Genomic DNA, 22,899 nt, shown 5'->3' with positions numbered 1-22,899 from the left:
CGCCCAGGATCCTAACTGGCGAAACCCTGGGCCACTGAAGCGGAGCGCATGAACTTAATCACTTGGCCACGGGGCCAGCCCCTGGAGAAAAATATTTTAATGGCTTCAAAATATTCCATTTCATTGAGTTACCACAATTTAGTTAGTTGTCTATTGCTAGATGTTCATATAGTTTCCAATTTTTACTTTCCTTATAAAAAGTTCACTTTTTGCACACAAATATTTTTCTACGTATCTATTTCCTTAGAATATACTCCCAAATGTGAAATTGTTGACTGGAAGTATATGAACTTTTAAAATACTCTTTTAAGGCTCTAGTCATTTGTAGATTGTACTCATTTTTATTTCTACCTGCAGTATCTGAGTTCCTGTTTCACTAGACCATGGCCATCTCTGAGTATTATAATTTTTTAAGGGGTATTTGTTGATTTAAAGGATGAGATGTGGCATTTCAGAGTTGCTTATATGTGGATTCCTCTAAATACTGGTAAGGCAAAACGTGTTTGCACATGTTTATCAAATAAGCATATTTCTTCTGGAAATCATTCTTCTCTATGGTCAATTATTTTCTATTGCAGCTTTAGTTTTTATCTTATTAATTTGTAAGTGCTTTTTATAGAGTACAGTATTAACCCCTTGGTATATTTATTGCAAGTTTGTTTCTAGTTTGATTTTCACATTTTTGCTTTATTATTTTTAACATACAGAATTTAAAAATGTCACACAACCAGAGGCACTCACAGCTAGGACATACAGCTATGTACTGGGGGGCTTTGGGGAGAAGAATAAAAATAAAAATTTAAAAATATCAAATATGGGGGCTGGCCCCGTGGCTGAGTGGTTAAGTTCGCGCGCTCCGCTGCAGGCGGCCCAGTGTTTCGTTGGCTCGAGTCCTGGACGCGGACATGGCGCTGCTCATTGGGCCACACCGGGGCAGCGTCCCACGTGCCACAACTAGAGGGACCCACAGCGAAGAATACACAACTGTGTACCGGGGGCTTTGGGGAGAAAGAGGAAAAAATAAAATCTTTAAAAATATATATATATCAAATATGTTTATACATCCTTTTGGCTTAGAATGTTCTCTCAAGATCAGATATTTGTCTGTATTTTCTTATATGTTCGTGTGCATTTACATAGGCATGGAATTTACGTATTTAACTCCTGAATCTTTTGGGAGTTTTTATTTTGTGTTTGGTTCAGGGAAAACTAGAACTTAATGTTTGTCAAAACTGTTAAATAGTTGCCCCAGTTTGTTCACTGAGCAAACCGTCCATTCCCCACAGACTTTTGGTGCCATATTTATTTTTAAAATCAAATTCTTATATATACCAGGGTCTGTTTTGGGTCTCTTTTTCTGAGGATTGTCATCTGTGATTTTTGTGCCAGTAGTGTGCTTTCCCAATAGCCCATTTTCTCAACCAGTTGTTGGCTGTGTGAGCTTGAGTGAGGTACTTCACATCTCTGTTCAAGTGCTTTTTCTGCAACTATTGATATGATGAAGTGATTTTCTTCTTTAGCTGTTGATGTGATGATGTATTGTTGATGTGATGGATTACATTAATTAATTTTTGAATATTGAACCATACCTGGGATAAATCCCACTTGGTTGTGGTGTATAATTCTTTTTATATGTTAATGGATTCAATTTGCTAACATTTTCTTGAGGATTTTTGCATCTATGTTCATGAGAGATATTTGTCTGTAGTTTTCTTTTCTTGTAATGTCTTTGTCTGGTTTTGGTATTAGGATAATTCTAACCTCATAGAGCGAGTTAGGAAGAATTCTCTCTGCTTCTATCCTCTGAAGCAATCTCTGAAGGAGATTGTAGAGAGTAAGTATAATTTGTTCCTTAAATGTTCGGTAGAAGTCACCAGTGAACTCATCTGGGCTTTGTGCTCTCTGTTTTGGAAGGTTATTAATTATTGATTGAATTTGTTTAATAGATATAGGCCTGTTCACATTGTGTATTTCTTCTTGTGTGAGTTTGGCAGATTGTGTCTTTCAAGGAATAGATCCCCTTAATCTAGGTTATTAAATTTGTGACCATACAGTTATTCATAATATTCCTTTATTATCCTTTTAATGTTCATAAGAACTACAGTGACGTCAAAATCCAACATTCATTCATTATAAAAACTCTCAGGAGTTTTTATAATATAAAACTAGGAATATAATATAAAACTAGGAATGGAGGGGAACTTCCTCAACTTGATAAAGAACAGCTATTAAAAAAACAATAGCTAACATCACATTTAATGGTAAGACACAAAGCTTTCCCACTAAGATCAGGACCAAGGCAAGGATGTCCCCTCTCACCACTGCTTTTTAACATTGTGCTGCGAGTCTTGGCTAGTGCAATAAGACAAGAAAAGGAAATAAAAGGTATATAGATTGTGAAGGAAGAAATAAAACTTTGCTCACAGATGACATGATTATCTATGTAGAAAACCCAAAAGAATTGACAAAAACAAACAAAGAAACAAAAAAACCTGGAACTGAAAAGCCTTTATAACAAGGTTGCAAGATACAAGGTTAATATGCAAAAGTCAATTGCTTTCCTATATACCAGCAATGAAAAAGTGGAATCTGAAATTAAAAACACATTACCATCAAGAGAATGAGGAGACAAGCCACAGACTGGGAGAAAACATTTGCAAAAGAGACATCTGATAAAGGACAAAGAAGTCTTAAAACACATGAGTAAGAAGACAGACAGCTCCACTGGCAACAAAAGCAAAAGTAGACAAGGAGAGCTGTATGGAACTAAAAAGTTTCTGCACAGCAAAGGAAACAGTCAATGGGGAAAAGACAACTTACAAATGGGAGAAAATATTTGCAAACCATCTATGTGATAAGGGATCAGTATCCAAAATGTATAAGGAACTCTTAAGACTCAGTGGCAAAAAAAAAAAAAAAGAGAGAAAGATCCAAAAATGGGCAAAGGACTTGAATAGACATTTCTCCAAAGACATACCAATGGCCAACAGGTACATGAAAGGGTGCTCAGCATCACTAATCATCAAGGAAATGCACATCAAAACCACAATGAGATGTCACTTCATACCTGTTGGGATGGCTATTATCAAAAAGACAAAAGATAAATGTTGGTGAGGAAAAATTGGAACCTTTGTACTCTGTTGATGGAAATGTAAAATGGTGCCACCACTGTGGAAAACAGGATGGAGGTTCCTTAAAAAATTAAAAAGCAGGACTCCCATACGATCCAGCAATCCCACTTCTGGATACTTAACCCCAAGAGTTGAAATCAAGAGACATGTGCCCTACCATGTTCATTGCAGCATTATTCACAATAGCCAAGATGAGGAAACAACACAAATGCCCATTGATGGATGAATAGATAAAGAAAATGTGGTATATCCATACAATGGGATATTAGTCAGTCTTAAAAAAGAAGGAAATCCTGGGGCTGGCCCCGTGGCCGAGTGGTTGTGTTCACGCGCTCCGCTGCAGGCAGCCCAGTGTTTCGTTGGTTCGAATCCTGGGCGCGGACATGGCACTACTCGTCAAGCCACGCTGGGGCGGCATCCCACATGCCACAACTAGAAGGACCCACAACGAAGAATATACAACTATGTACTGGGGGGCTTTGGGGAGAAAAAGGAAAAAAAATAAAAATCTTTAAAAAAAAAAAAAGAAGGAAATCCTGCTAAATGTGACAACATGGCTGAACCTTGAGGACATTATGCTAAGGGAAATAAGTCAGTTACAGAAAAACGAATATTACATGAATCCTCTTATGTGAAGTATCTAATGTAGCCAAATTCATGGAAGCAGAGAGTAGAAGGGTGGTTTCCAGGGACTGGGGCAAGGGGGAAATTGAGAGCTGTTCAATGGGCATAAAATTTCAATTATGTGAAATGAACGAGTCCTGGAGACCTGCTGTACAACATTGTGCCTGTGGTTAACGATATTTTATTGTATACTTAAAAAATTTTTTTTTTGAGGAAGATTAGCCCTGAGCTAACTACTGCCAGTCCTCCTCTTTTTGCTGAGGAAGACTGGCCCTGAGCTAACATCCGTGCTCATCTTCCTCTACTTTATATGTGGGACGCCTACCACAGCATGGCGTGCCAAGCGGTGCCATGTCTGCACCCGGGATCCAAACCGGCGAACCCCAGGCTACTGAAGCAGAACGTGCGCACTTAACTGCTGCGCCACCAGGCCGGCCCCAATATATATCTTTTTGAGTCTGGCTTTTTTCACTTAGTATGATGTTTCCAAGATTCGTCCATGTTGTAGCATGTGTCAGAATCTCATTCCTTTTTTTTTTTTAAAGATCTTTCTCACCACCAACAACAACAAAAAAGATTGGCACCTGAGCTAACATCTGTTGCCAATTTTCTTCCTTTTTTCTTCTTCTTCTCCCCAAAGCCCCCCCCCCCCGGTACATAGCTGTGTATTTTTAGTTGTGGGTCCTTCTAGTTGTGGTATGTGGGATGCTGCCTCAGCATGGCCTGACGAGCAGTGCCACGTCCGTGCCCAGGATCCGAACCAGCAAAACCCTGGGCCGCCACAGCAGAGCGCAAGGACTTAACCATTCAGCCACGGGGCCGACCCCAGAATCTCATTCCTTTTTAGGGCTGGATAATATTCCATTATACAGCTATACCACGTTGTGTTTCTCCATTGACTACCAATGGACATTTGGGTTGTTTCCACCTTTCAGGTCTTGCAAATAATGTCACTGTGAACAATGTCACTGTGAACATTCAAGTACAGGTGTCTGTTGGAGTCCCTGTTCCCAGATCTCTGGGGCATACACTTAGGGGAGTAGCTGCTGGGTCATAAGATAATTCTGTGTTTAACTGTTTGAGGAGGCAACAAACGGTTTCAGACAGCGGCTCCGCCATTGACAGTCCCACCAACAGGGTGCAAGGTTCCAATTTCTCCGCATCCTTGCCAATACTTGCCATTTTTCTTTTTATTTTTATCATGATTATGATTATTCAGCCATCCTAGTAGGTGTGAAGTGGCCTAAGTTTGTTTTTAATAAAGCAATTTCTGACAGATTTTTTTCCAAAACAGAAATACAAAGTAAAGTTTTTTCCTTTGTTGTGGTTGATCATTACACTCCATAAGAGGAAAGGGTGATCGGGTCTGGGGTTCCCTTTCCGTCCCCTCCCTCCTTCACATGGGGAGATAAGAAGCCCACCTGTCGGTCCAGGGGGATGAGCCAGTGGGTGGGGAGCGAGATGGTGCCGCTGGGGGCCATGTGGGAGAGGCAGAGTCTCTGTGGGGTGGGGCACAAAACCCAGGTCGAGGGTCAGCCTTCCACCGGAGGAGGGCAGAAGCAGGGGCAGATGCCGGCAGGCTGGTAGATTTGGGGCGGGAAGGGCTTCTGCTCTCTCAGTGAAGTCCCTTGGGAGGGCCTGGCCTGAGAGCGAGTCAGGGAGCAGGAGCATCGAGGTAAGGGGAGAAAGTTTAAAGGGACATCTTGGGAGTGGGAAATGGAGCCAATCAGAGAAACGCGAGAAAATGTTGAGGCCCTCCTCCGAGGTTTGCTCAATCCTCCGATTTTTCCAGCAGTTCAGCAGCTGGGGCGAAGGGCGGGGTCTTCCGAGCTGAGGAAGATGACGGGAGATCGAGGGAGAAGAAGGCGCAGCCGAGAGCGACAGCATGCGGGATGGCGCTCCACCAACCAGCATCACTGGAGTTGACGACCACGTGCAGCCCCCTCCCCCCCTCTCCCGCTTCACGGAGTTGGGGCCCTTCCTCTACCCGAAGTCAGCCGGCCCCACCCCATTTCCCATCCTACCCCTAGCTCTTGCGTGTTCCCCCCCTCCTGCATCTTCATGCTCTCCCCTGCACTGCTTCCCCCAGCGATGGTCAAACCCCTTTGACACTTTCCTCATATCAAAGAAAGACAAGGCCTCCTATAACTTCACACGCCGCCCGGCTGGTTTGTCTTGAGCCTCCCCTCGGCACCCCCACTCCTTCCCTCATCAACGCCCCGCAGTGGGGCTTCATCACCCCCGCTCCCTGGAAACCCCTCTGGCCAAGGTCAGCGACTTCCCTGCCAGGACAGCCACTGGCCTCTGCGGTCCCCGGCGTACGTGACCTCTCGTGGATGGTTAGCACCCTCCCTTCTCCTGCCCTTGATTTCAGCGTGGCCCCACTCCTGGTTTTCCCCCCGCCTCTCCGTCATCTTCCTAGGCTCCTTCACCTGCTTCTCTGGCTGCACCGCCCCCTGTATGCCCCCATCCCCTAAATATCTACCTAGCCTTTTTCTCTCCTCACTTCCCACCCTGTCCCAGGCCTTGCCCGCGCCCTGCGCCTCCTGGCCACCGTGTAGCTCTGCTGGCTTAAATGCTCAGCTTCCTAATTCACCTCCCCAAACCTTCTTGTCTCCTATAGTCGCCACATTTTCACCAGAATGGAGGTCCAACAGTGGTTCTTGGCCTAGCCTGCTTCAGAATCACCTGGAGGACTCATTAAAACCCAGCTGCTGCCCCGCCCCCCGGCATCCCCCGCAGGGTTTCAGCTCCAGTAGGTCTGGAGTGGGACCCAAGAATCTGCACCCCTAACTGGTACTCGGGTGATGCCAATCTACCAATCTGATCACCTTATTCTTTTAAACTCTTCAGTACCTCCTCAGCACCCTCAAGGGATGTCCAAGCTCTTGGCTGGACATTGAAGGCCATCTGACTGCTTACCCTGTCAGCCCTGTGCCTCCTGCCTTGGATGCCTCACGTCCTGCAATGCTGGTCCTGTAATCTGGGCAGATGTCACAAGCATTCTGTTATCAGTGCGCATCACACACACCTGGCTTACCCACGGCATAGCGTGAGCCTTGAAGATGACATTTTAGGGATTTCTCTCTGATCCTGGAGCCGAGCACAGGGTTTAACGCGGTGCTCAATAAGTATGTGTTGAATGAATGAATGAAGATAATTATTTTCCAACTTTGTTTTTATTTTATTATTTTATTTTATTTAAGTCCAAAAGAAATTTTCACTTGGAGTGCGAATTATAAGACAGACTTTACCGGTTGGACCAGGCTCAGGTCTGTATTCTGCCAGTCTGGCCTCCACTCTGCCCCCTGGTGGTAGTCCCCATCCCAGCGGGAAAACGAGCGGACTATTTAAGGTATTTCCGGAAACCGGAGAGCGACGGCCGAGACCTCGTTTGCATACCCACAATGCATTGCACATAGGGCCATTTACGACATAAAGATGACTAGATTCTCCTTTTTGTTTCGAACTATTTTTTCCCAAAAATAAGCCTGTTCTCACAGAATTGTCTGTGGAAAAGACAGAAGTCACCAGTTCTTTCGGGTAAATAGTCACCATTACAGTGTTAGGGGTAACAGTTACCCGAGGAATGTGTGCGGGTAAAGGACGGTATACTCTAGTTTCTCTTCAGATCGCATAAATCTTTCGCCTTTTACTAAAGATTTCCGTGGAGAGGAACAATTCTGAGTTTTTAGCCAATTTTTTGAGGCCTTGCTTTCAGTAAGGCTAATAACCGTGTTTAAAGATAGTCTAGTTTGTTTCTTTCGTGTGTTTTTTTTCTATGTTCCCTTTTTTTTCATGCCTGATTGTCGCAGCTATTCTCCCGACGGTGTGAGGTTCATTTCTGAGTTTGTTTCTCTGCGTTCGACCGCGTACGCGCTTCCGGTCCCTTCTCGCTCTCGCGGGCGCGCCCCGCAGGTCTCGCGCTTTCCCGGCGCTCGTGACGGCCGCCCCGGCGTCGCCGTTGCTCTCGCAACCCGTGGGCTCTCGGCGCCGAGCCAGCCCCGGGGATGGAGTCGGTTTGCCGCCTGCCTACGGGTGGGAAGCGGCCGTGCGGACGACCCCCGGCCCGCTCCGGCCCGCGGCGCGCGGCTCGGCCCACCTCGGGCGCCGTGTGGCGCGAGCGCGTTGTCCTCCGGCCCGACGGAGAGCCGGGAGGGACAGGCCAGCTCGGAAGGGGCGCCCTGCGCACACCCGAGCCCGACCTGCTGAGCGACAGTGCAGCCGTCAGAAGAGGCAATTGCTCGCGGGTTTCCGCCTCCTCCAGGAAGCTGTCCCCGACCCTCTGGTGGAGGTTAGAGGTGCTCCCACAGCCCCCATCACAGTCTAGCTGTCCAGTTTTTCTTTTCTTTTTTTGAGGAAGACTAGCCCTGAGCTAACATACGCTGCCAACCCTCCTCTTTTTGCTGAGGAAGACTGGCCTTGAGCTCACATCATGCCCATCTTCCTCTACTTTATATGTGGGACGCCTGCCACAGCATGGCTTGCCGAACGGTGCCATGTCCGCACCCGGGATCCGAATGGGCGAACCCCAGGCTGCTGAGAAGTGGAACGTGTGCACTTAACCACTGCATCACGGGGCCAGCCCCTTGCGGTCCAGTTTCTTATCCCTCCGTCTCTCCTTTAGACTATGCATTCCGTGAGATCAGGCACTGTATCTGTGTTGTTCCCCCTTCCCAGCCAAAAAGATTGCTAAAGGGGATTTGGTCAATAGAGGGGCCGAGAACCCCACATCGGATAAATGGGCTCGGGGGTAGGTACAGTCCACCATGTGTCCTGTCCGTCCCTTCGGAGACTCCCCAGGCCTGTCCTGCCCGGAGAGACACCTGGATGAAAAAGCAACAACGTCCCTGCCCAGAAAAAATTGGTGCAGCTTCTAGGCGAATAGGTAAGCGGCTATGTCCAAAACGTGTCCCCATGACTGGGGCCGGTAGTGGGAGCATCTAGTTTGGAAGCTGGACAGACCTGGGAGCACATCCCAGACTCTACAAACTGTGTGACTTTGGCCTAGTGCCCCGTCATCTTGGAGGCCCCACTTTCCTCATCTGTAAAATGGGAATGAAACCTGGCAGGGAATACCGAAGACCTGCAATTTGCTGCCGAGCATCTACTCCCCCTCCTTCCTGATAAGAGCACCCCCAGTTTCCTTTGGGGGGCAACCCCTCTCCTGGTATTCTCTGTTCAGTGGTTTGAGGTTGGTTCCATGCCCAGCTCTGAGGACGTAGCCTGACTGGCCTAACCTGACCAACATAGCCCTCGCACCTGACCACAGTGACTGGCTCAGGGATGGGCTGTCCCATCAGAGTGAACCTCGGCACTGTGGATAGGAGCACTGGGACTCAGACTCTGCTGGCCTGTTTAGGAGGGCATCAGGCTTGTGATAACTGTGGCCATTTTTTTACTACACGGGTAGCCAGTCTGAGGATGGAAGGTAATCTACAGGAAGCAGAGCTAAGAGATGAGTCCTACTGAAACACTTGAGTCCTTGATCAAGCCATTCCTGAAGCTCCCACTGGACTATACTGTTATGTGAACCAATACTTTTCCTTTTGTTTAAGCCAGTTATAATTAAGTTTTCTGTGACTTGCAACCTCAGAAGTTTCACTGAGACAGAAGGATTAAAGGACATAATGCCTACAAATGCAATTCAGCAAGCATTCTTTGAACATCTACCCTGTGCCAGGCATTGTGCTAGTCTCTGGCCATCCAGAGGTGACAAGACAGATAGAACCACTGCCTTCACAGAACTGAACCCGATGGGCAAGTGCCAAGCACAGAGCAGATGTTCATCAAATGTAACCTTTCCCCCTTTGTCACCCAAGGCCAGATGCATGGCCTGCTAGAAGATTCCCAATGAACATTTCCTGAACCAAATGATTTATCGGAGGCTTCCATTGGCCAAAGTCTACAACAGAGGCTCCCAGGACCCAGGAGTGTCACGGTAGGTGGCTTGCTCAGGGTGAGGCTGTGTGCTCGGCCAGCGCCCAGCAGCTGCTATGGTCCCACCCTCTCTGAACCTCCCTTCTGCGGGGACGACAGCTGTCCCACAGCAAGAGGGGTGATCCGCCCGATCGCCAGACCCCTAACCAGACGCAGAAGCTCAGACCGCTGCTGCTGCTCAGGGAGGGGTCCCTAAAGCAAGACCCAAAGTGCAGCTTGTCTTGTTCTTAAGGTTTTTACAGTCAGGCAGCCTTTCGAGACTCCGAGGAGAGCTGCAGAACCTCCTCGTGAGAAAGAAGGAGGAAGTACATTTCACATTCCAGGGCTTCACAGGTCCCTTGAAGCAGATTACCAACACAAGCCAGAAGAGCGTAAGGTTCCTTCTTCATCCAAGAGCCTATGAATCTCTGTGTTCTTGTCCGTTATCACCCCTGCAGACTTCCACTCCTCCACCCGGAGAACACGCCCGTCCCAGTGTGTTTGAGCTCCGATAAGAATATCATGGACTGGGGGCTCCTAAGCAACAGGAATATGTGTCTCACAGATCTGGGGGCTGGAGGTCCGAGATCGGGTGCCAGCACGGCGGGTTCTGGTGAGAGCCCCCTTCCAGGGTGCAGGCGCTATCTTCTCACTCTGTCCTCACGTGGCAGAAAAAGGACGGGGAAGCTCTGGGGGGTCTCCTTCCTTAGGGTACTGACCCCATTCAGGAGGGCTCCCCCGTCACGACCTAATCACCTCCCGAAGGCCCCACCTCCCAACACCATCACGGCGGGGTTTGGATTTCAACATACGAATCTGGGGGACACAAACGTCCAGTCATGACGATGCCTCTGGGAGACTCCAACCTCCTCTGGGAACGTCGTCCAGAGGCGCTGCGGGCCTGTGGTGGGTGCCTCCAACCCAGGCGGGAACTGGAGTGCAGATCCCAGGGACAGGAGTGGGAGACGGCGCTGGGCAAAGCGGAGGGAGGGACCACCAAACCCAGGCTGCCTTACGGACGCCTTCCCCACGTGGCAGTGGGGCCCTGATCCCTGGGGCCGTCTGAGGAATGGCAGAGAGTGGCTCTCAGAATTTTCCACCCCAGGGTCAGCCCAGGCGAGCATGGCCCGCTGGCTCCGTCTCCCATGGGGAAAGGGCCGCCCGGAGTGGTGTTCTTCACCTGCTTCCAGGCTGCACGGGCGCTGAGCGTGAGCAGCTTCCTGAAGGGAAGAGTGAAGCTGAGGCAGATGCTGTCGGGGTCGTCCGCCTGCGCCGAGCTGCGGCTGCACCCGAGGCAGGAGGAAAGGGTGGGCTGAGAGGCCACAGGTGGAGCCGAGGGGATGCGGTGTGGGTAGGCTTCCAGGGAGTTAATGCGTTTCCAAACCAACGTTTCAGCTACTGGGAAGCGCGGGGTAGCATGCAATAAAATTTTCCATATCAGGTTTCTGCCCCCGAGAAAGCAACTTGACAAAGCCTCTTTGTGCGTCTAGCCAAGAGGCTAAGAAAGCTCCTCCCAGTGTGCCACTGGACTGCGAAGGACCCACTGGATGAGTGCCTGGCTGCTCCCAGCTGGCGCCCGCTGGCCTTTCCTCTCTGCGAGGGTGGCCGAATGGGAGGCACCGCAGAGGTTCACAGCGGACACTGCCAACGCCATCTCTGAGCAGAAGAGAAAACGCTTTATCCCCATCCCATCTCTCAGAAGCCATCAGAGGAAGGGTATGGGGAGAAAGGGAACCATGTAGGGGCTCAGAGAGGCTGAGCCTGAGTTTGCATTCCAGCCCGGCACTCGGCTGGCACTCAGTGGCACTCACTGGCTACGTGGCCTTGGACAAATTATTCACTGTCTGAGGTCGGTTCCTCATCTCTCAAATTGGGATCTTAACCCGCAGCAACCACCTCCCCCCAGAGGCCGGGTTCATGTAAGATACCTAACACTCGTGCTCACTTAAATGAGAGCTGTAATTCACGAGGACTAGTTTGTTGAAATTCTAGTCGTTCAGTGGGTATTTCCAGGGCACCAGGTACGTGGGTTCATTTTTACATTTATGGGAGTGGACACTGTGCCCGGTTCCAAGTTAAACAGAGTGGGGACTATGAAGTGTGGCTCTTGTTGTCAAGCACCTTCCAGGTTAATGCAGTGACTGGAGAGCATGTCACGCTGTAAACCACACCCAACTGCACCCCAAGAGGTTCCTGCTCCCCAAAATGGACAAGCCGGCCAATGGCTGGGAGGAGCAGGCATTTCCGAGCTCTGCGCCATCCAGGGCAGAAGCGGAAGGTGCACAGGACTGAAGTGGCTGGAAAGGCTGGGCCACTTGTAGCCGAGCTGGAGACACTTGTTTACTTCTTCTCCTGGCCATCTGTTTGGGCCACTCGGCTCCTTGGCAAGCAACCCAGGTTCTTGGTGAGTCATGCTGCTTAAAATGCTCATCTGGGACCCAGGGAAAGCAGCACAGCACTGAGGATGACGGCCGCCCCAGCTGGACTGCTGCGCCCAGCTCCGTCCCTTTTTGGTCCCAGGCCCAGCTCCCTTCTCTTCCCTACAAAGGCAGGGCTCAGAGCTCAGCTTCAGCGAACAGCCGGCAGAAAGCCTACTCAGGGCTTTTTCCTGTGGCCCGTCCTATGGCCAGCCAAACCCAGGCAGGCACATCTAGGCTATTCCGGGCAGGCAGGGGGAGACGGCACTGTGGCACAGAGGGGGCCAGGGGCATGCTCCTCACTCGGCCGGGCTACCCTGCGAACCCCCAGGTGAGCAGAAAGGGCGCCACTTCCACATCTTCTGAGTGGACTCCTCGGAAGAGGAGAAGCTGTGGGAAAGAATGACCATCCTCACAGCGGGGCCAGGGGTTTGTCCCTTCTGCTTCAGACACTGCCCAAGAGTCTGGTGACGGAGGGAGAAATGACATCTCCAGAGGTTTCAACCACACACAAACCGGTCATGGAAGTTTGAAAGAGATTTATTTAAAAACAGAACAAAAAAAAGCTTTGGTATTTCAAAACCCAACAATCGTCAATCCCTAGAAAGTTCAACACCTCCCGCAAAGCCCAGACGCACAAAAGCACAGTCTCCACAGGCTCACGACGAGAAAGAGAGGAAGTGCAAAGGATCCGGGGCCATGGCCTCTGAGCGCTGAGGTGGCACAGGTTGGAAGTCACCGCAAGACCCACTGTCTACGGTGGATGCAGAAGCCCTCCAGCAAAATCTCAACAGAAATAAATTAAAAATTCATTCCAGAAAGAACACATTAAATTAGAAAAGAACACAATTTCTCCTACACAAGAGTCTTTTCAAAAGAGGGTCTATTTCCTGGGACAGAAGAAAGGGGGAAAGTAGAAGGAGTGAGTTCAATTTCAAGTATTTTCCATATAGGTTCATTTTATTGAGTCAAAGCTTACAAAAAGTCCACTGGCCCCGGCCCTCCCGCTCCCCAGTGCAAACTCCTGAACATCCACACGCACTTCTGCATCACTGGTGTCCCCAACAAGGCACAAAAGGGTGGGTGCTTTCAAAGGACCCCTTGTTCGCGGCAGCAGGACCCTCAGTGCTGGGCGTCTTGTGCAAATGGTGGCTGAGAGCAGGACTGTTGGTTCACTCAGACACTGGGATCTTCCTGTTCAATTAACAGAACAAGTTGTTATGCTCGCCGCCAACGCTGTGGACAGCTCCAGAAACATGGGGGAAGCAGGTGGTGGAGACAACCCTGGCAGCACCCACCCAGGCTCGGATCCGGCCTTGCAGACAGCTCCTGGCCCAGGGACGTGCTAGCACTACTGTGGACTGAGTGGCCTGGGGACCTCCTCGGACTGACGCAGGGTGTTCCCTGGGCTCTGCTCTGGGGGGCCCAGATCGAGCACGAGTAAACTGAGGGACATGGGGCAGTACCCCATGGTGGCAGTTTGGCTTGTCCCCCAGATGAGGTGGGGAGCAGGGGTGGCTGGATGTGTGCCAGATTAAGAGCGGAGAAGCCCAGCAGCCAGCAGGGAAAAGCAGCCCGCCTGCTAACAGAGGCTGCAAAGCCCGTGTGGGCACACGGAGCGCCTGCTCCAGCCCCGCTGGTCAAGAGATGGCCAACTGGGACAGCTGCCTGCACGTTTCTTTCTGATCTGACTTTCCACTTGTCCTTCAAGCTTGAGGAGCCCAGACCTGCCTCCCGTCCTTCCCCCACTCCTTCAAGTCCACTGCTCCTTCCTTCTCCGAGTCCTGCCCTCCAGCCAGAAACTAGACACCAGAAGTCGCAAAGCCCTCTGGGGAGGTGAAGAGCCCTTTCTCCCGAGACTACGGGGAGCACAGACCCAGGGCTTAAATACAGCTCTCTCCTCGCCACGTCTGATGTCTGACAGAGGAGGAGAGGGAGACAAGCCCGGCTCCTCTGCAGCGCTCTCTCCTGGGACCACCCACCACGGACTCCCCCCGGTCCTCCTCCTGGAGGTCCTGGCAGTGAGGAAGCACAGGAGACTGGGCAGCAGGCAGGAAAGGTGGCCTCCCCGAGACACCAGTTCTGATCCCCAAGACACATCCCAGATGGGAGTCCCACAGCGACCGTGATCAAAGTCACAGCTTCCTGGGGGCAAAGATGTTTCAGGAAACAGGAGGGGAAGAATCTCGCCCTGTGCTGACAAGATGACCCCCGTGTGCCCCCAGTGAGGGACTGACCTGGGAACTGCAGTGAACAGACCCTCAGGGTGAGGGCGGCGGTCCCACCAGCGCTTAGACAGAGGCTTCAGGGCCATCTAGGGGTTTGTGGCAGTTACTTTGAAGTGTGACCTTCACTGGGTTAAGGAGGGGACCGCCCGCGGCCGTGGGAGGCCAGCAAACCCATCCATTCACACCTGGATTTCCAGAGCTGCCCCTTCCTATGGCGTCCTCTCAGAACACACCCGCTCCTCTCTCTGTGCTCAGGGCTGGGAGCATCGCCACCCAGGCCTCACACGTCCCAGACTCAGGACAGAACACGCGGCCGGGCCCTCAGGCTCTGAAGACACAGGGGCTTCATACCTTGCTCCTGAAGAAGGGCTTGGCCCCGGGCCCACAGTACTCGTTGTAGATGAGCTTGAAGAGGAAGAGGTGGAAGAGGGTGATGAGGGAAGCCACGCTGAACCAGAAGAGGAAGGGAAGCCCGGGGTCCTGCTGGGCCATGTGCTCGTCGTGGGCCAAGATGGCCTTGAGATGCAGCGTGTGCCGCAGGTCCTGCAGGTGCATGAGGTCGGTGGAGATGTAGAGCAGGGGCGTGATGGGCTGCGTCACCATGACCGAGAAGACGTGGCCCTGGGGCGCCGAGGTCAGCTCCACGGGCTCGTCCAGGCAGCCCGCCTCACAGGCGTAGATCTTGATCGGCTGGCCGCGGGACTCCACGGACACGTGCAGGTATGGCTTGCCCTCAGTGTCCACAAGCACGGCCAGGTTGATGTGGTCATTCTTGTAGCGGATGCCGTGCAAGGCGTAGCTGTTGTGTAACACGTCAGGGTCGGCCTGGAACTGGAGGTGGTTCTCGGTGAACTGCAGCCCACCGAAGCTGAGCACCATGCCCTGCAGGATGCCTGGGGCGCCCACCTTCACCAGCCCCTTGCAGCCGCGCTTCTGCAGCGTCAGCTTCCACAGGTCACAGAGCTGCAGGATCTGCTGGACGGAGGACAGCTGGCCCGGCCAGAGGCTCTCGGCGTGCATGGTGGCGTGGCCACTGAAGCAGTGATCTTCGTAGTTGAGCGTCGACTCCATCTGCTCTCGCTCCCTGTGGCTCAGGTTGGGGCTGAGCAGCGGGGCTGGTGAGCAGGAGAGCATATAGTACAGCGTCAGGTTCACGGTCAGGCCAGATGGGGTGTGGGCATCCGTGATCTTCTTCATTTCCACTCCTGTAACACCATAAAGGCTGCACGTTAAGGAAGAAAGGCATGGCCGGGATGCTGAGATTATGAAACAGAGATCAAGAGCAGCAGAGACACAAAGTTTTTGTCCCTTGGGGTGAAACGGCAGTTTGTCTCCCTCGAGTAAGGGCAAAAGTCATCTTGCCTGGCCTCCTCACCAGAGCCCTGTGGGCCCGAAACCTAAGATCCTGTTAAAAGGCAGTGGGGCCTCCTGCCAGAGCCCGGAAGAACACTGACCTAGCCAGGACCTGGTGCCAGGTGAAAAGTCCAGTTCCCCCACACCGGAACACTGTCACCAATGCCCTGGCCAGTCTTGGGCTGCCTCTCCTCTCTGTCATCTCTCTCTCAAGTTCTGTAGTGTTAAATAACACCTGGACACAGGATCTCCGAATCGGGATGAACTCTAGACTCAAACAGCTGACCACCCTCTTGGTGTCTCCACTGGCCATCTGACAGGCGTGTTGAACCTGACATGGTTTGAATTCTTCCAACCTCAAACCAACCCCTCCCCAGACACCTGCTCAAGCTCTCCCCCTAAGTTCACGAGTCACCTCAAGTTCTCACGCCCCACAGCCAGTCTGTGGAAAGTCTGGGTGGCTCCACTTCCAAAAGTATCAGAACCCATCCACTTCTGTCTCCATGCCCACAGCTCTGGTGCCAGCCGCCCTCCTCTCTGCCCCGGGCTCCTGCGAAAACCTCTTCTCCAGTTTCCGTGCTCCTCTCTGGCACCTGTAGCCTATGCTCTAACAGCAGTGGGATCTTCAGACATGTGCATCAGCTAGTGCCTCTGCCCCGCTTCCATCCCACTTAGAATCAAATTCCCCGTCCCCAACGAGGCCTACAAGGCCCTCAAGGATCTGGCACCACCACCCTCCCTGGCTGGCTACCACGGCCACACTGGCCACTCAGCCACACCCGCTCCTGCCTCAGGGCCTCTGCCTGGCTGCCTCCCTCCAGACCATCACATGGCTCACTGCTTCTTGCTATTCAGGTCTCAGCTTCAGTGTTTCCTCCTCAGAGAGGCCTCCCTGACAACCGGGGCTAAATAGGGACCCCACCCCCACCCCTGTCACCCTCAATCACATTTTTTTTTCCTTTTTCTCCCCAAAGTCCCCCAGTACATAGTTGTATATTTCAGTTGTGGGTCCCTCTAGTTCTGACATGTGGGATGCTGCCTCAGTGTGGCCTGATGAGCAGTGCCATGTCCGCGCCCAGGATCCAAACCGGCGAAACCCTGAGCTGCTGAAGCAGAGCGCGTGAACTTAACCACTTGGCCACGGGGCAGCCCCTCAATCATGTATTTTTAACTTTTCTCCAGGGGACTTTTTATTCTAAAAAGCTATCTTGCTTACTTATTCAAAATTTCACTCTCCTGATGTCTGTCTTCCTCCCATAGAGAATTTAAGCCAGCACCACGAGAACAGGAACTTTGTTCTGTCCACATGCACATCACTCATACGGAGTCCCTGGCAGAAGCATTCAACAAACACTTGTTGAAGGAATTAAGACTCTGAGCAACTAAATACAAGGACTCAGAAACCTAGAACCCTGGAAACCAAAATCCCCCTCATCTAGATTAGGGCTTCCTTTTCTCAGTCAGTCAGTAGGGGGAAAGAAGTTTTCATCAGACAGGAGCATTCCACCTGCTGAGGAAGAGATTCCACTCCCTCCCGGTGACAAAGCTGCAGCCACAAGTCAGGACACAGGGCAGCCTAGCAGGAGTCACGCCGTGAAGCCCACGCTCAGCACCAGCCAGCCTGTGGGGAACTGAGGAAAGAATCTGGGCACCGGCCAGGCCTCTCTCTGCCTGCTGGTTTATCTCCCACACACTGACCGGAAAAACCACTCTGCTCAAGCCAGGCCCCGCCTACAGAAACAAATAAGACCTGCCCTTTTCGCTCGTTCTTTCATTACAATCTCATAAAAGCCCTCTGTTGTAGGTGCTACTGTTATTACTGAATATGAGCCCAGGGAGATCAGGGGACTGTCCAAGGTCACCCACACTGAGTGGTGGAGCAGAGTCAGCCCCAGTCAAACGCCAAGCCCAAGTGTCAACCAACCCACTACTCCCCTTCAGGGTCACCTCTGCAGACTCTGGAGGGGCACCTCCGGGGTGGACCCTATTCACCCTGTGCAAAGTGTGGACTGTGGACAAGCACTGGCCAGGCCTCACCTGGGCTGAAGAGCTGAGCCCAGAGGCGCTGGTGGTCATGAAGTAGCTCGGCTGCCGGCATCTCCAAGAGCTCCAGCATTTCCTTCCGTGCCAAGTCCTGGAGCACCTTGAGCTCCTTGGCTGCTTTGCTTTTGAGCACCTGGGGGTTAACGGGGCCTGAGACATGCACCACCCACAGCACCGTCTCGTCCAGCTGCGTCTTGGGAGCCACTTGGAGCCGGTTCACTAACTTCTTGGCAGCTACCACCACCAGGTGCACCAGCCCCGTGGCAACGGGGGGAGACCGGCCCGAGTAGAGGAGGAACTGATGGTCTCCGACCTTCTCCAGGGTACTGGTGAAGGCCCTGGGGGGCGGGCCGGCAGTGGGCCCCACAGTCTGCAGCGCGGCCACGCGCTCCGTGGGGTTGTTGAGCTGGATGCGCTGCAGGTAGACGTGGGGTCGGCCCCGGTGCGCCAGAAAGTCCTCTTGCAGCAGCACGCAGTCGCGGCCGGATCCCGTGACAAGGCCGGAGGCTGAGGCGGGTCCGGCGACGGCGGCCGCAGGGCCGGGACCTGGGGTCCCGAGCTGCAGGCAACGCACCCGGCGCAGCAGCCCCTCCCGCAGCAATAGCACCGACTCTCCAGCTTCGGAAAGCGCGCTCAGCGGGCGCAGCTGCACGAAGGGCAAGAAGTCCGGCGCCACGGCGGGCTCCCGCTCCCCGGGGGTCACCCACAGCCGGTTGGCAGCCACGTCCAGGGCGAGGAGGCCGTTGGCCACCAGGGCCGGCACTCCAGGGCCCAGCGGTACAGCCTCGCCGCGCTCCCGCAGGCCGCGCCAGGCGCGGGTGGCCGCCTCCAGGCAGGCAGCGGGCTCGGCGGCGCCCGGCTCACCGCGGGCCCAGGGCAGCAGGTGCAGGCCGCCCGCCGCCCGCCGCGCCCCGGAGCCCGCGAGCCACAGCAGCAGCAGCAGGAGGCCGAGGAGGCCGAGCAGGCGGCGGGCCCAGCTGCTCGACAGCAGTCCCGGCAGTCCCTTCAGCCGCTGCTGCAGCCACATCGGGCCGCCAGGCGCAGGCGCGGCGAGGGGGCGGCCGCCGGGCCCGCCGCCCAGCCCACCGGCCCGGCCGCCCGCGCCTCACTCCCCGGCCCGGCCCGCAGCGACCACGCCGGCCTCCGTCGCAGCCGCCGCAGCAGCTGCCACCGCCGCTTCCTCCTCCCTCTTGGTTGCCCCCAGCCGTCAAACGACGCCGGCCGTCAAGCGCTGCCGAGTCTTTTGCGACAGATGGAAAAGGAGCGGGCGGGAAGCGGAGAGGGGGCGGGCCAGAGGGAAGGAGGCCGAGCCACGGCGAGGGAGGGACGGGATCTGGGGAGGGGCTGGGTCGCCTTCGGGACCTATAGAGTGAGGTGCGAGGGAGGCCGGGGATCTGGGGAGGACTGGAAGCGCCCAACTCACTCCTAGAGAAAACACCCGGCCAGCCAAACTGAACACGTGCTGGGCCCCGTTTGCTACTGATGGATTCAACAGCCCTAAGATTTTTAAAAAATAATAAAAAAACTTTTTTCTATAAAAATGATGATCCTCACTGCAAAAAACTTAGTACAGAAAAATACAAAAAAAAAAAAAGTAACCGCTATAAACCAGACTTCCTAGGATGTGTTTTGTTGACCTCTTTTTTATTTTATTTTTTTAATTATTCTCCCCAAAGCCCCCCAGTATATAGTTGTAGATTCTAGTTGTGAGTGCCTCTGGTTGTGCTGTGTGGGACGCTGCCTCATCGTGGCCTGATGAGCGGTGCCATGTCTGCGCCCAGGATCGGAACCAGAGAAACCTTGGCCTCTGAAGCACAGTGCGAGAACTTAACCACTCAGCCACAGGGCCAGCTCAGTGTTGACCACTCTTAACAGAGCTTTTTTGAGGAAGATTAGCCCTGAGCTAAAATCTGCTGCCAATCCTCCTCTTTTCGCTGAGGAAGACTGGCCCTGAGCTAACATCCGTGCCCATCTTCCTCTACTTTATATGTGGGACGCCTACCACAGCATGGCTTGCCAAGCGGTGCCATGTCCATACCTGGGATCCAAACCGGCAAACCCTAGGCCACCTAAGCGGAACGTGCCACTTAACCGCTGCGCCACCGGGCCAGCCCCAACCCTGAGTTTTAACTTCCTAAACAGCATAGGACACTAAAGTCTCATACTTTGAAAACGGCTTTAAATTGTGAATCATCAATGCAAAAGAGAAATTTTGCTTTTGTTTCTGGGGGGAGAATTCAACATGAGCCCAGGGGCGGACAATGGGGTGATTGTTTCTACTTTGGTTTCGGGACATTCCAAAGGCAGACAGTGGTTCCCAGTTGTTGAAAATTAAAACGGTCATTTGAGGTGGCTTCCTGTGGGCTGAGAGCAGACACAGATGTGTCTGTTAATTTCGAGGGCCAGCCCCTGTGAAAAGATGCCTGTCCAGGTGATCCTACTGTTTGCTTACATTTTTGTTTTTAAGGTTATTATCAAAACACAAACACAAAATTCTTAATTTCCATTGGGAATTTACAAACCCCACAAAATATGTTTGTGGATACACAGGAATCTATGAGCGACAATTAGAGAGAGAGGACCCACCCAACCCTTTCAGGGAGGCGGAAATATTTGGGAGGCACAGTGAGGGGAGAGCCAAGGACGGGACCAGGCTTGATCCCACCTGTGAAATGGGGATGATCAGAGAACCTGCCTCGCATGTTAATACAGGTAACGCACAAGGCACATGACACACAGTAAGTGCTCAGTTAGTGGAAACCCACAGAATTATTTTTGCTCTTACAAACTTTCATGTAACAGACGAATATCTTAGCCCACTTGCGTGAATATTTCTGTGAGGGTGATTCCTGGAAGCAGATTCCTAGGTCAAAGGGAAAACTCATTATTCATGCTCTTAACTTCCTTTTCAAATACCATTTTTTTTTTGCCATTTTCAAATACCCCAGGGGGAGGGGACTGACAGCCAAGGGTCAGCAACAGAGCCACAAGAAAGCCAGGGGGTCAAGAGTAAGGACCGCTTGAGTTTTGAATCTTGGCCTTACTCCTTGGTAGATGTCAACTGACTTCCCCGGCCTCAGTTTCTCCATCAATAAAATGGGGATCAGGGGCCAGCCTGGTGGCACAGCGGTTAAGTGCACACGTTGCGCTTCTTGGTGGCCCCAGGTTCGCCGGTTCAAACCATCCTATGGTAGGCGTCCCCCATATAAAGTAGAGGAAGGTGAGCATGGATGTTAGCTCAGGGCCAGTCTTCCTCAGCAAAAAGAGGAGGATTGGCAGTAGTCAGCTCAGGGCTAATCTTCCTCAAAAAATAAATAAAATAAATAAAATAAAATGGGGATCGTGAGACAGAATAGGATTGCTCTAAGAAGCACGTGATGCATTTAGCATAGTGCCTGGCTTAAAATAACCATTCACTATTTAATTGATTTTTACTAGGAAACAAGAAACACATGTACATGACACAAAATTCAAAATGTGCCCTAAAGATTGGAGATTGACAGTTAGGTCTTCCTCTCTCCTGGCCCCAGCCAGTCTGTTCCTTTCCCCAGATGCGACCTCTGCTACCATTCCTTGGGTACTTTTCCAGATATTCTATTCGCCTACAGATGTATAGACATATAGACATATATCTACATTTTCCCTTTCTCAGAAACTGTAGCATATGATGTACACTCGCGTCTTGCTTTTTTCACTTAAGGGAACGGCTTGGAAATTCTATTAGTAGTAGTAGAAGTGTTAGCATTAAAGGGGCCAAGTGCCAGTGGGACTAGCTGACGGGTGGAAAGAGGGAAGGGCTGAGCAGCACAGTGTGGCTGTCCACCTACCGAGGCCGTTGCTCTTCCTCCGGCCAAGAAAGGAAATGGATAAAAGAACAGGAAAGAGAGAAAAGCCTCCTGTGGCCCCGGACAACTGCCCTCCAGGCCAGCTGTCCTTTCTGCACCTTCCCAGGAAAGCAGAGTCCTGCGCCTTTAACTGTGCCCAACACGTGCTGCACGTACCAGGAGTAACATCTGGGCGGCAGCCACCACTGGTTAAAGGGACAGGCCCTCCTTTTGGATGAAGTTTGGACTGGGTTCAAGTTCCAGCAATTTAATGGAGGGAGGAGGAAATAGATACCAAAGGCGTGAAGGGCAGGCTTCCCCAGGGTGAATCTTTTCTCCAGGGGAGGACAGCAGCCTGCAAGATTGATTCCCCCTCTTGATTTGTAATTTGACTCTGGGGACTTGGGCCATGGGAACCCCACTTTTCAAGGATTTTTTCTGTCCACAGTATGTCACCATCGAGATTCTCCTTGGGCCCCATTGAATGGGGAGTTAGAGCCGTGCCTCCCCTCCTGTGGTCCCACATCAGCTGTGTGACATGGAGCAGGCTGCTTCACTTCTCTGAGCCCCAGTTTCCTCATTTCGAAAATGGGGGCCATATTACCTAACTTGAACCCTTGTTTTGAACATGGAATGAGACAGAGCTTTGAAAATTGAGCCAGCCCCCATATGCTCATTCTCCACCCCTCTGCTCATCCCTCCATTTCCTCCTGGAAGGATCTGGAATTTCAGTCTGCATCCTCCTGAATTCGAAAACATCCGGTGGATTCTGGCACCAAGTCCTGTCCCCAGCTGTATGTAGCAACTCCCTGCCCTGGTCCCAGTTGGGTGGCTGGGGCCTTGATTGCACTCAGGCCTCTTCCTTGTACTTGCCCTGTGACCTTGGACTTGATGCTGGGTCCCTCTGGGCCTCACTTCTACCATCTGTACAGTGAGTAAATCTCTGTATAATGAGACAGTTTCCCAGGTTCCCAGGGATTGAATCTATCTTCTAAAAATAACGTGCTGATTTTATTTGGTTTGTACAAATAGTATATATTCATTGTAAAAAATCCTAAAAGCAATGAAAAATATCAATTAGAAAATAAAAACTACCTGGCAATAATATATGTAAAAATATGTATATAATACTATAGTCCTACAACCTGGAAATGATCATTGTAACTATTTGGCTGTCATTTTCTTTTAGCATTGTCTCTTTAAGAATATATTTTTAGGGGCCGGCCTGGTGGCGCGGTGGTTAAGTACACACGTTCTGCTTCGGTGGCCTGGGGTTCTCCGGTTCAGATGCTGGGTGCGGACATTGCACTGCTTGGCAAGCCATGCTGTGGCAGGCGTCCCACATATAAAGTAGAGGAAG

At 51.8% G+C, this 22,899-nt stretch overlaps 1 protein-coding gene and 1 non-coding gene across 2 annotated transcripts; one reads left to right on the top strand and one right to left on the bottom strand.

Annotated features, from left to right (window-relative positions):
* The first annotated feature begins 7,366 nt into the window (after nucleotides 1-7,366).
* Nucleotides 7,367-7,483, top strand: LOC111772620 (U5 spliceosomal RNA). Its single transcript, XR_002806624.1, has one exon. It is a non-coding gene; the product is annotated as a U5 spliceosomal RNA (small nuclear RNA).
* A 5,132-nt stretch (nucleotides 7,484-12,615) lies between these two features.
* On the bottom strand, nucleotides 12,616-18,914 carry KIAA2013. Its single transcript, XM_023635777.2, has 3 exons — nucleotides 17,710-18,914; nucleotides 14,671-15,524; nucleotides 12,616-13,285 (listed from the first exon to the last, which is right to left on the bottom strand). Exons 1-3 carry the CDS (start codon nucleotides 18,740-18,742, stop codon nucleotides 13,268-13,270), a joined length of 1,905 nt encoding a protein of 634 aa, XP_023491545.2. The 5' UTR covers nucleotides 18,743-18,914; the 3' UTR covers nucleotides 12,616-13,267.
* Nucleotides 18,915-22,899: the final 3,985 nt, after the last annotated feature.

This window comes from Equus caballus, chromosome 2 (genome assembly GCF_041296265.1).
Source record: "Equus caballus isolate H_3958 breed thoroughbred chromosome 2, TB-T2T, whole genome shotgun sequence".
Lineage (NCBI taxonomy): Eukaryota > Metazoa > Chordata > Mammalia > Perissodactyla > Equidae > Equus > Equus caballus.
Note: the sequence above shows the minus strand (reverse complement) of the source record. Positions and strands in the feature narration are given on the sequence as shown.